The sequence below is a fragment of the Vipera ursinii genome, assembly GCF_947247035.1.
Source record: "Vipera ursinii genome assembly, chromosome: 2".
In the NCBI taxonomy this organism is placed as follows: domain Eukaryota; kingdom Metazoa; phylum Chordata; class Lepidosauria; order Squamata; family Viperidae; genus Vipera; species Vipera ursinii.
Genome location: NC_139513.1, coordinates 223,192,955 through 223,206,302, shown reverse-complemented (window position 1 = coordinate 223,206,302; position 13,348 = coordinate 223,192,955). Strand labels below are relative to the sequence as shown.

The following is a 13,348-nucleotide window of genomic DNA, read 5'->3' as shown; positions in this document are numbered from 1 at the left end:
AAGCTACAAGAAACCAGTAATGAACTAGAATGAACCATGTCCTACCCAGCCATTCCTTTGTCATAAAAACTGTTCTTTTCTGTTCTCCCGGTTATTTTTTTACTTCACTTCCCCACCAAGAATGGCTACAGGACATATTCCTAGTCATGATTGCCAAATTAGAATTATGCATGACATTTGATTAAATTTACACAATTACAAACAAAGGTTTGTTGAATTAAAGCATTGTCCTTAAATTGTCCTTACATTTTGCAGCAAGACAGCATAATTGATTATAAACATTGTATGATAACAAAAAATGAAAATGGAGAATATAATCTCACTGGAACTAGAAAAAGTTTTACCAACCTTGTGGATTTGTTGAATTGTTACCGTACAGAAACTGTCCGATCGGATAAAATGATTTTCCAGTTTACCAGATGCTGCCCTCCAAAGCCAAAAGGTAAGCAATTTGAATTTTATTTGTTGAGAGTGATATTATTGTGTGGCCTAACTGAACTAGAGAAATAACTGTCATTTGAGAAAAATTCAAAGGCCTACATTAAACAATAAAAGAGCAGTTTTAACAACATGGTTCTCGTATAGGCATAGGTATACAGACATTCATAGGCACTTTCTTCAGATTAGGCAGACAGACATTAGGATTAATAGATAAGATTAGATAGATGAGATGAGATAAAATTAGGATAGATAAGAGGAAAGGAGGAGCAAGGAGCAGTTGCTGTCTTTCTCCTTCACTGCAGTGAATATTTTGCCGTGCAGAAGGATGCTTTCTTATCCTCAGGTTTAGTTTCACGTTCTAATGAATAAAGTATCTTTTCCATTTTTGTTGTTACGTCCAAGTCTTGTAGGTTTTAATTGTATTAAAATATAATTCTCTTCATTTGTAGCTTGGCTGATTAAGTCATTTTCATCTAATTTATGTTCAGTTATCTGATTTGCTTGTTCATTCTTTACCATCATTTTCTGAGTGTTTTTTGATTGTGTCTTTAGATTAGAAATGTACTCATTTATGTCATCAAAGTTGTGTTTGATCTCCTCATGGTTTAAAGCTATTGTCATTTATATCTGTCATAGCATTACATACATTTCCTCCTGGAAAGTATTTTGTCTTGTCTTGAAAAGATGCTTCTCGAGGTCTTTGATATTCTAGGCTAGGTCCTTCAGGAGTAAGTATTAAATGTGGTTTTCTGTCAATTTTTGATAAGTATGCCATATCCATGTTATCTCCTCCTTTCAAATAATCCTTCATCAGTGCCATAGTCTTTATAATTAGCCTTGTCAAACCAGCCAAAACTCAAACTACAAACAGCCCAATTTTATATAGTTCTTATTTTTATATGTAGTTTTTATAATCTACTGTATTTCCAATTGTCAAGGCATCAGTAAAATCAGTATTTTATAACAGTTCTTTCATTCAGGGATCAGTTGTCAACATGTCAAAATTGCAGTTCAATATATTTAGCCACCTTGAATCCTTTCTGTAAATTCCCCCCTAAAAGATTAGCCAAGAGTCAAAGTTTTTCTTTTTCTGTAAACAATTCTTGAGTTTAGACAACAGCCAGGATGCTGTTCAAAATACTGAAGCTCCATTTTGCTGCCACCTCCCCCGCTGACGGATATAATTGGATCTTCTGAGATTTAGGAATGATTTCATTCTCAGTCCAGATTAAGTTCCACATTCTTGCAGTAAAACTTATATGCTCCACTCATTGTCCAGAATGCATGGCACAAGTGATATTTGTGTACACATATTTGTGTTTTTGTGATACATTGGGATTAGGATAAAGAGGAAAGTAATGAAAGAAAAATGTAAGTTGCTAACCCTAAAAATGTAGGAAATGTTTAAATCGTTCCATCCTTCACTAGAGGATTCTAAAATCTGTTTGAATTTAACAAATGGCTCATTCTGTCATTCTGTACACTGTTTTACAAACTTAGCTTTGGAGCTGCTGTGCTCTGGACAGTTTGAAAATGTTGATGTGTGTACTGTAGTTTGACTCTGGAACCAGTCCCAGCTAGCACAGATAGAGCAGCTGGCATTAGAATTCGTGTTCCCTTTGTGGCTCTTTTGAGAAAGGAGACAGGTTTTCCTTGAATCCTCTACCAGGATTCTGTATGGTTTCTGTGCTACACAAGAATTGTGGACACAGGCAGAAAATTGAGAAAAAATAAAGAGCTAGTAAAGTAATTTTAGTAGAAGGGCTTACTAATTTAAGCTGCTCTTCTGTGTGCCTTATCATTTGTACTGTGGCTATGACAGGAGTGGCAGATGTCTTTTCTGTCAGAGAAAATGCAAGCAAATGCTATGTTGTATTTTGTAGTTGGAAGTGGAGATGCAGTACATGTAGTTCTCAACTTACAGCAATTCTTTTAGTAACCATTCAAAGTTAAAACAGCAATGAAAAAAGTGACTTATGACCATTTTTCACACTTATGACCTTTGGAGCATCCCCATGGTCATGTGATTTACATTGAGATGCTTGACATATTTATGACCATTGCAGTGTCCTGGGGTCATGATATCATCTTTTGTGACCTACTGACAAGCAAAGTCGATGAGGAAGCCAGATTCACTTAACGACCGTGTTACTAATTTAACAACTACAGTGATTCACTTAACAAATGTAGCAAGAAAAGTCATGAAATTGGGCAAAACTCACTTAAGAAATTTCTCACTTAGCAGCATAAATTCTGGACTCCATTGTGGTCATATATTGAGGACTACCTGTATTATTTGAGTTAAAGAAGTATGATAGCAGTGTCCTGGCCAATCCAATGAAATATCCTACATGATCACAAACTCAAGTTATTTGAAACTTGAGGGTGCAACATGTGATACAGGATGGATATATCTTAGATGTTCATGCAATTTTCCTTTAATGCTACACCATTCCTATTTTGCTCAGAAATGTTCCTTAATATTATGGTTAGATAAAGCGTAACAAGATACTTAATTGTATTTTTATTCCATGGCTTCTTCTTTCCCCATTTTTGATCACACAGCAGGGAGGGGAAATTAGGTTGAGAGTTGCAGCAAGGACCCCACAATTACCTAGTTTTATTAATCAGAATTTACATAGGAAGCTTCATGGCTGAGTGCACTCTTTTTTACTTCTTGCAGATAAGTCCAACCTTCTTGTCTTCAGGAGCAATGGAGATTCTGACATGCCAACATCGCCTACCTTGCAGAGACATAATAATGTCAATCAGATGGTTTTTCACAAAATTCGGAATGAAGATCTTATCTTTGTAAGATTAATACACTAGTACCCTTGTTTTATCAACACCTTGAAATTAAGTTCAATTAATTTAAATATGATTAGGCTGTGTGCATTTACCAAAAGCTGGATATTTATAATGATAAAAGCATATAAATTTAAGATGTAAGATTTCTCTTCATTATTCATTGAAAATTGTTTTTCATTTACTATATAAGTACATTCATTGAGATAGGAAGTGTTATTTCCTTTTTAAGATAGATTTGTGCTTTTATTAAGATAAAGATGAGCTCTTAAGCTGTTATTGTTACAGCCTTTCCATCCTCAGGTTATAGTTCTTTAGTATTAAAATATGAGGCTGTTTAACTTGGTGTCTAAAAACATCTCTGTGCTCCAAAGCAGAGTTCCTCAACCTTTCCAACTTTGTGGACTGGAGTGGGGGGAGGGGATGGTTTTGCACAAGCAGTGGGCGAGCTCGCATGCACAGCTCCATTTGTGCAAGTGTCAGGCACATGCACCCCCACTCATGCAAATGGACTGCAGATGTGCTCACCCACTGCTTGCGCAAGTAGGGATGTGTGTGTGTGTGCGCGCGCACTCATCACTTCTGCGGTCTGGTTCTAAACAGCTCAGGGCCTAGTAGTGGGCCGCGGCCTGGGGGTTGGGGACCCCTGCTCCAAAGAAACCTTATATCTGTTTGGGTTTTTTTTTACTTTTTACATGTTTTATTGTTTTTCATGTCGTTTAATTAACCTTTTCCTTTAATCTCAAATTTTGGGTGGTTTGTTTCTGTTTTTTGGGTAGAATGAAAGCCTTGGGCAAGGCACCTTCACTAAAATTTTCAAAGGAGTAAGGAAAGAAGTTGGAGACTATGGTAAATTGTATCAGACTGAAGTCTTGCTGAAAGTTCTGGATAAAACACACAGACACTACTCCGAGGTTTGTTTATTAATTTAAAAAATCCTATTAATATTAATTAAAAGACACTACTTTTTAATTACTAGATATGATAATGATTTGAAATAATACAGAATGAAACAATAAAAACATTAAAAAGCATCACAACTGAAAGGAACAACCAAAATGCAAGTCAAATTTATCTGTTGATAGCCATTTCTTAGTTAAATAAACCTGATGGATTTTCCTTTGTTGAAAAGTATGCAAAGTTACTCACATTTTAGATATACAGTAGGATTTTGACTATCCAAGAGACTAAAGTTTATCTGAGTGGCAGGCAGCTTTTCTTCTTTTTTATTCTCCCACGAATGGTTTAGCAAAACAATTTATACAAAATATACACTTCCATTTTCCTAAGATAATGAAGTTGCGGAATTTCAGCTTTTCAATGCAGAATTGAGATTGGCTTAGAGATTGTACTAAAATATTGCATCTACTCTAAATGAATATACTTTAATGTATGTACTTTAATAAATTAATCTCATGATTTCAGAAGAATAAAATCGTCGACTTATCTTCCAGTCTTTCTCATGGTAGTGCAGACTGGTTTGTTGTTTATTGCTGGCTAGGAGTTCTGGTAAATTCTGATATTATGAAGTTGATTATTCCATGAAAAAATTTTAAGAGGTACTGATTAAATGTCTATAATAATTAGGAATTAAGATGATTCTACACCATCAGCAGTTAGGTAAACAAACTGTATCAGCTTTTCCCATGCCTTCTGAATGAATTTGATAATATGATACAACTGATAAAAGTTCTCTATGAAGTTTTGTCTCTGACTATAAAAAAAAATTCTGTACCTTGGATTTCAAAGGTAATTTCCTAGTGACTCATTTGTGAATTGTTCCCATCTTTGTTTTGTTGAATTTTATTTCTACATATCAAATATTGTCATCTATTACAACCCAATATGAAGAGCATTCAGATGCTCATCACAGATTTACCTCTTGTCAGTAAATCAACACTGTTGCCAGTCCTCCCAGGTGAAACCAGAGAGAAAATACAACAGTATGAACTAATTCTATTTTAATTAACAGAATTTTGCAAGTCTGAAAGGACAAGCTTCCCACTGCCACTTGAACCATTAGGGTGGCTACTTTCTTTCTCTGACTATTAAGCCACTGGAGGTTTCTACCTCTCTTGTATGGTTGTTTCCTGGGTAACATCTCATCCCTTCATTACCCAAGCCCATTGACACAGTCCATTACATCTACTATTAAAATACTTATTCACGGTGGCAAATGAATTCTTAAAAAAACACACACGAGACCAGTCCTGCAGAATTAATTGTGCAACAAGCAGAAGTAGCAGAAGACGGAATGAAGGGGTGTGACAGTATAACTGGATTAATTCCAACCAGTTCTGTTCTTACTTTGACTTACTTTTTGATTGTTATCTTTTTCTTGCAGTCTTTCTTTGAAGCAGCAAGCATGATGAGTCAGCTTTCTTACAAACATTTAGTATTAAATTATGGAGTTTGTGTCTGTGGAGAAGAAAGTGAGTAAATCCAGTTAATGGTTTGTACTCTGATTAGAGTTTTTTTTTTCCAGAAGTCTTACTATAGTAGAGATACAGTAGTTGAATAACGAATAAGGGTAAAAACATGAAGTACTGAAGGTTTTACTCTAACCACATTTGTGTAAAACAGTTATGCTTTTTCTTGAAAACAGAAAAATCCTGTGAAGTCTTTGGAGCTCTCTGAGCTTGATTGCTTTCTTACAGATATTTCATTACCAAAGTAGGTAACATCTCAGTGCTAGCATCTCAGTGCTAGCTAATTTGGTAATGAAACATCTGCAGGAAAACAACCAAGCTGAGCTGCAAATGTTCTTTTCTATTAGTGCAGGAGTGTCAAACTGCTGGCCTGCAGGCCGGATGCATCATGGTGAAACTGCGCCCACCCCATTGCCGGCAATGGAAAAAAAGTCGTGATATGTCGTGACATGTCACGTGATGTTGCAAGTTTCACACCCCTGTATTAGTACGTAAGAATCCTGCTGGGTCAGATCAACAGTTCACTTACTTTAGTGACAGAGCCAACCTGAATCTTTCAAGACGATCACAAGTTGGTAACCGACCACCTCTATACCGGTAGCAGCTGGGTTTCAAAGAACACAATCTGTGATCAGTAGTCTTTGATAGCTTCTCCCTTTAGTTGCCCAATCTCCTTTTAAAACTTTTTAAATTAGTGGTCCTCATTATACCTAGGGCTTTTTTTGTCATAGAACACCCAGAATGGAGTTCCGGCGCTTTTTTTTTTTTTAATACAAAAAAAGCACTAATTATACCAGAAAACAATGAATTCTAATATAATGACTATTATGTGTTTTGAAAGTGTGTATATGTGTGGTGAAACTTATTTTTGATTAAAGCGCTTTTTAATGTCTTTTTGCTTCAGATGGACATTCATTTTTTTCTTCATTAAAAAAATGGAACAATCTAAGAAAATAACTTTGCGTCATATCCACATGATGGCCCATTATTAAAATCTCTTAATCATCATCTTATCCATCAAAACAACTTTGAATTGCAATATTTCATGGCTACTTTTATGCCCGTATGAAAATCAGAGCAGATCTGGATATTTTGATTCTTTTGTTCCTTAGACTGAAATCTTGAGATGGACTGCTCCTGAGACTTATCAGAAGATAATAAAACTGTGTGTCCCACCAGCCAGAACTTTCAAGGGTAGAATGTCAGTTCTCTGAAGAATCACCTGCCTTCAAGGCAAGAGGGTATTGGGTAAAGAGTTCATTAAATCGTAGGAAGGGTAGAAAGAAGCACCAAAAATTGACCCACAGTGAACATTAAGAGGAAATTACAATTCAGGATGGCAGAACTCAAACACCTGTTGTGGTAGTTCCTGTTGAGTATGGAATAAAGAGTCTTGTGCTGCCTGTATGTTGGAGAACCTTGAGCTAATACCAATTTAGTGAAATTATGCCAAATCAAAATCTGGGAAATTCTGGCAGGATCGTCTCAGTGAATACATTCATTTATCATTTTAAGATGTGATAAAGCAAGTAGAAGCTTGTGGCTAAATTGGTCTGAAGTTGTAGTTCACCTTTGCTTATCTAGAATGCTTGATCAAACACTTTTTGCATCTGCCTCTTTGTATTTGGTATTGTGGGGAAAAAAATTCTGCTTAGCTCTGTGAGTCAGCAAAAGGAAAATCACATCTTCCAGTAATGTCTAGTAAATAGATAGAGATGAGGTCATTTTGCTGTAATTCAGGTGGTTTAGCTGGCAAAGTACTAGAAAAGATTTGTTTATTATCTAAACTGATGAAAAAGTAATTAGTGCTTACCTGAATTTAATCTTGCACACATTTGACATCAGCTTGTGTTGTTATTAATACTGTCTCCAACTTTTCAGAGACATGATAGACTTTGAGAAATTAATGAAATACTGTGCTTTATGTATTCCATAGCATAGTCATATTAAGTACAGGTAGTTCTCAACTTGCAACCATTCATTTAGCAATTGTTCAAAGTTACAATGGCATTGAAAAAAGTGACTTATGACTAGTCCTCACATTTACAACTGTTGCAGCATCCCCACGTTCATGTGATTAAAATTTAGGTGCTTGGCAACCGACAAGCATTTATGATGGTTGCAGCATCCTGGGGTCATATGATCGCCATTTGTGATCTTCCCAGCCAGCCTTCAACAAGCAAAGTAAATTGATAGGCCTGTTCACTTAACAACTGCCTGTTTATTTAACTACTGCAGTGATTCGTTTAACAATGGTGCAAAAAGGTTGTAAAATCAGGCATAACTCACTTAAGAACCACCTTGCTTAGCAGTGGAAATTCTAGTCTCAGTTGTGGTTGTAAGTTGAGGACTATCTATACATGTATTTAATAATGCTCCTGTGTGTAGTTATTTTGTCTAGTAAGAATATGAATATGGTAAGAATATGAAAGCAGTTTTATAATCTCTGCTCTATTTCCAAGAACTATTTAGCATTAATTATTCTATGGCAGGGGTGTCAAACTCGCAAAATCATGTGATGTGTCGCAACGTATCGCAACATTTTTGCCATTGCTGGCAGTGGGGTGGGTGCAGTTTCTTTATGATGCATCCAGTCCACGGGCCAGCAATTTGACACCCCTGGTCTAAGGAGTAAGAGATTTAGTTACGTACTTTACAGTGTATACCGTTGTACATAAGAAAATTAACCAGTGTGGTAATTAAAAGTTACTGTTTGAATTCCATTGTATTAAAAATTATTATATATTTCTTGTCAGATATTCTGGTCCAGGAGTATGTAAAATTTGGATCATTGGATACTTACTTGAAGAAAAATAAAACTTCTATAAATATATTGTGGAAATTAGAAGTTGCAAAACAACTAGCAATGGCAATGCATTTTCTGGTAAGTTTGTTTTAATTTTTTGGTATTGGTAAAAATTATTTCATTCAGGGTAGTTCTGGCTTTAGGTTATAATTAGCCATTTTCATAAACTTTTCATAGTTGAGATATTATTTAGTTATTTATAATTAAATGTGTATTTTTTCATAATTTGTTGCTAACATGCAGGAAACTGCTTTTTCTATGATGAGATATTGGAGTTATGCAGGCCTACCAGTGATTGGAGAATGGTGGTAATTTATCTTTTGAAAACTATGTATTAGTTTGTTTTAGGGTAAATTGTATATTGGGTCAACTTCACCAAGCTATGATCTTTAGGGTCGTGTTTTCTGTTCCCCTGTTTTCTAACCTTTATACACCACTGAATGTTTCTATCATGTCCAGGTGAAGGATTTTCACATTAGCACACTGCATAAATGCACTATATAAAGCCTGAATTGAAATCTTTCTTGTAGCCTATAGCAAGAAGGGGCCAATTGAGAATTCAAAATAAATCACAGCTTTTTTAGATGTAGTGCATATTAATCAGGCAGTGCAACACAGAGTGCAACCAGTTGTCTCCTAAATACCTTCCATGCTCTCTGCTAAATTAAATGATGCAGTTCCGGACTTCTGGTTCCTGTTTTCCGGCAAGCAGTCTGAAGATTCGGAATGCCAAACTCTTCGGCTGAAATTTCTTTTTGTTGGGGACCCTAAGGGGCCAGAACCCACCCTGAAGGGGTGGAATGAAGGAAGGAAATCCCAGGGACTTAGGAGAGACGGCGGTCTCCCCGAACGGTCCAGAAGAAGCCTCCCAGAAACCAACAGGAGAAAAGGCTGGCTAACTCCATTGTCTAGTCATAGCTGAAAACAACGGAAGTCATAAGCTTTAAACTAAACAGATTTTAAACAGCATGCTTGAATCTGGGTAAGAATATTGATTTTCTCTATCCTACCTATTTTCCTGAAGAAGAAAGTCCCAAAAATAAGAGATCTCCAGGGAAAAAAAGGAGGGGGATTTTACTCCCTCCTTTTGGTTACCGGAAGCGGTGAAACTTACCCTTTAGAGGAAAAAAAAGACTAGAAAAACCTGAAAAATGAGCAAATGCTGACACCTACTGGTGGGTGAGGATTCTTTTTTTTCTCTGACCCTCTTAGAAAATGCAGCTGTGTAAACAAAGTGAGAGTAACAAATCTGAAGCAATGAATACTTTACAAAAGAAAACATATGATAAGTGGCAACAATTTCAAAGGACAATGATTTTAAACTACAAAGAAATACAGAACATACAGAGAGTATGAATCAACTTATCTCCAACTTAATTTCACTCCAAGAAATTTCCCAGGAAAATACAGTAGAGTTGACTGAACATAATTCTGAGGATAGAGACTTAAAGATGGAACCATATAAAATAAAAAATCATGATTTAATTCAAATGGGAAATATTTCAACACGTCCAAGCAACTTTGAAGATAAGGAAAAGAATGAGAAAAAATACTTTACAGGGAAACGAATGATGCAGCAATACATACTGATTAAGAGAGGCAATGGCCAGAGAAAAAAGATTAAAATGGAAATCGAGAAAATAGATGATGGGACTTATCAGAGAGAATACTTAAAAAAGAAACATTTGTTTGAATATGGCTAAAAATGGACAAACTTTGGAATATATTACTCTTAGAGAGATTTTTTTCTTCTTTTTGTTAACAAATACAATAAGAAACGTTTGTTTGAATATGGCTAAAGAAATGGAAAAACTTTGAAATACATTACTCTTAGAGGGATGATTTTTTTTAATTAATACAATTTTTTTTCCTTTTCCTTTCTGTAAAAAAAAGTTGAAATGATTTAAATAAAGCAAACATTTTAGTTATTTAAATGTGAAGATAAGAAAAGCATAAAAATGTGTTTTGAATGAGAGTTAAAGGATTAGATGATTAGATCTACTGAATGGAATGCTTAAAGTTTAAATAAATACATTCTCAGCTATGGTCAAAAAGAATAAGATTGAGGGAATAAATATATATTAAATTAGGAGGGATACATATTTTAAGTTGTATGTTATTTTTTGTATCAGTGCTTTTGTCTTTTTTTTCCTTCCCCCCCCCTCTTTTTTGTCTCTCCTCTCTTCTTTTCTCTTTCTACTTTTTTACTTATTGATTAAGAAATATAAAAGTATGAGAGGACTTATATGGAAAAAATAGAATTAAATCCACCATTGTAAATGTAGTTAATTGTTGAAAAAATTGTCACTAGTAAGAATATTTAGAATTTGGGGGGAGAAATAAGCTGAAATAAGCACGGTAACAGGATTTACGATAAGGCAACTAAAATGACAAATAGGATTATTGGGAAAACTATATACTTGTTGTTAATCAAAATAATGAGAATTGTCTTAATCTAATGTTTTGCAAAGAAAGATACTTTGGGGAAAGGGGAAATCAACTGAAATTAACATATGGAATATAGATTATAGAAATCAGTTGTTAAAGATTGTCTTATAAATGTTACCTAGACAATATACTGTTTACAAATTACTGAATGATTTATGTTATGCTAAAAAATAACAATAAAATATATACAAAAAAATGATGCAGATCCCATTTTGGCAAGGTTCAGGAACCACTTACAGAATGTCGTCTTCTCTGATTTCTGTACTAATATTATAGTCAGTGGAGAAAGGCTGTTCTAAAATCACTGTGTTCTTAAAGTATAGACTAGAGATCCCCAAATATGGCCAGCTAAGGAATTCTGGGAATTGTACAAGTCTTAAAGGTTTAGAGAGCCCTGCTTTAGTGGTTGGGAGCTGTCTGGATTGAATCCAAAGTTTTGACATTCTCAGAATAGGAGTTTTGCAATTGTTGGGCCATTAATATATATTAAAAGAAGACAGATAAATTGAAGAAGTTAGAAATAGTTTTAACTTCCGTTTTTAATCACACCTATCTCAAGATTCCAAATACTGTGTAGTGCCATAGGTGACCAGCAAGTCTAAAACAGTGGCATATCTCTGAATTAGAATTACAGTACACTGTATTACAGTTTTATAATCTCTTTCTGCTTAATATTTTTAAATAGTATTTTGAAGTAAACACAGTCAGCTTGACTTTGAACAGTTAGTTAAATGCACACCACTACGTTATATTTAGTAGAATAATCAAATCTTCACATTTATCTTTTTTAGGAGGATAAAAACCTGGTACATGGGAATGTATGTGCAAAAAATATATTGCTTATCAGAGAGGAAGATAGGAAGTCTGGGAACCTTCCTTTTATCAAACTTAGCGATCCTGGTATCAGCATTACAGTTTTGCCAAAAGACAGTAAGTCTCTGACTCCCCTATTTGATCACGTGATGAAAGTGTCAATGCATGGCTTTCTTTCTCCAATTTCATTGATTATTTTATTTCAGGGGATTCCTGTTTTCCTTTGTATTTCCAGGATGATCTTTCCACAATGGTGGGACATACATTTATTTATTTATTCATTCATTCATTCATTCATTCATTCATGGGACTTATATGCCTCCCTATCTCCCGAAGGACTCAGGGCAGCTAACAACAATAAAATATAGCAATACAAAAGTTTAAAAGAATTAAATTAACAGCCCCAATAAAATAAATTAAAATTAATAAATTAAAAATTAAAAAAACATTTTAAAAATCCCTGTTGTCAGTCCAGGTCAGCCTGATGAAAAAGGAATGTTTTAAGGCTGCGGCGAAAGGACCGGAGATCCGGGGCCATCCGGAGCTCAAGGGGGGTTGGTTCCACAGGGCTGGCGCTCCCACAGAGAAGGCCCTCCCCCTGGGGGTCACCAGCCAACATTTTTTATCATCATATGATAATATATTATACTATCTAAAATAGAATGCATTTGTAAAAATATCTTTCTTATGAGATGATATTGCATACTGCAATGGTGCTAAAAAAGGATAAAAATATCATAAATGTAACCTCAAAGAATTCGGGAAACGACTGACTCATCTTATTAGAAGGACTTTAAAATTGTGGGGGGAGGGGGGCAATTTTCAAGACCTTTAGAACCCGGTTCCAAGCAAAAACCACTAGATGACCATATAAAGAGTTAGTAAAGAGAAAGAAGAAGAAGAAAAGGAAAATCACAGTGAAGTAGAGAGTGATGGAAAGGATGGAAAATCCAGATACAAAGTAGGAGATATAAGAAACATACCCAAGATCCATAAAAGACTTAAATGCCTACACACAAATGCTCAAACTTTAGAGAACAAGCAGGGTGAACTTGAAATACTAGTACATGAAGATAAATATGAGCCAGCAGTGTGTGGCAGCAGCCAAAATGCTAATACAATCCTTGGTTGTATAAACCTAGACATAGAATCAAAATCATGTGAAGAATTACTACCGCTTTATAAAGCCTTAGTAAGACCACACCTGGAATACTGCATCCAGTTTTGGTCACCACATTACAAAAAAGATGTTGAGACTTTGGAAAAAGTGCAAAGAAGAGCAGCTAAGATGATTAAAGGCCTGAAGACTAAAACACATGAAGAACAGTTGCAGGATTTGGGTTTGGCTAATCTAGAGAAAAGAAGGATTAGGGGTGACATGATAGCAATATTCCAATATTTGTCACAAAAAGGAGGGAATCAACTTATTTACCAAAGTAAAGTACCTGTAGGCAGGACAAGAAACAATGGATGGAAATTAATCAGAGAGAAGCAACCTGGAACTAAGGAGAAACTTCCTAACAGTGAAGACAATTAACCAGTGGAACTGCTTGCCATCAGAAGTCGTAGGTGCTTCATCACTGGACGTTTTTAAGAAGAGACTGAA

General features: G+C 35.2%; 1 protein-coding gene across 2 annotated transcripts in view; it reads left to right on the top strand.

Annotated features, from left to right (window-relative positions):
• JAK2 (Janus kinase 2) overlaps positions 1 to 13,348 on the top strand; it is an 89,600-nt gene that overhangs the window by 59,620 nt on the left and 16,632 nt on the right. For both annotated transcript variants that reach the window (XM_083354522.1, XM_083354523.1), the window contains exons 10-15: positions 256 to 442; positions 3,125 to 3,252; positions 4,026 to 4,160; positions 5,591 to 5,678; positions 8,432 to 8,559; positions 11,721 to 11,859. In XM_083354522.1, coding sequence (XP_083210648.1) covers positions 256 to 442; positions 3,125 to 3,252; positions 4,026 to 4,160; positions 5,591 to 5,678; positions 8,432 to 8,559; positions 11,721 to 11,859 — 805 coding nt within the window. The remainder of the gene's footprint in view (positions 1 to 255; positions 443 to 3,124; positions 3,253 to 4,025; positions 4,161 to 5,590; positions 5,679 to 8,431; positions 8,560 to 11,720; positions 11,860 to 13,348) is intronic.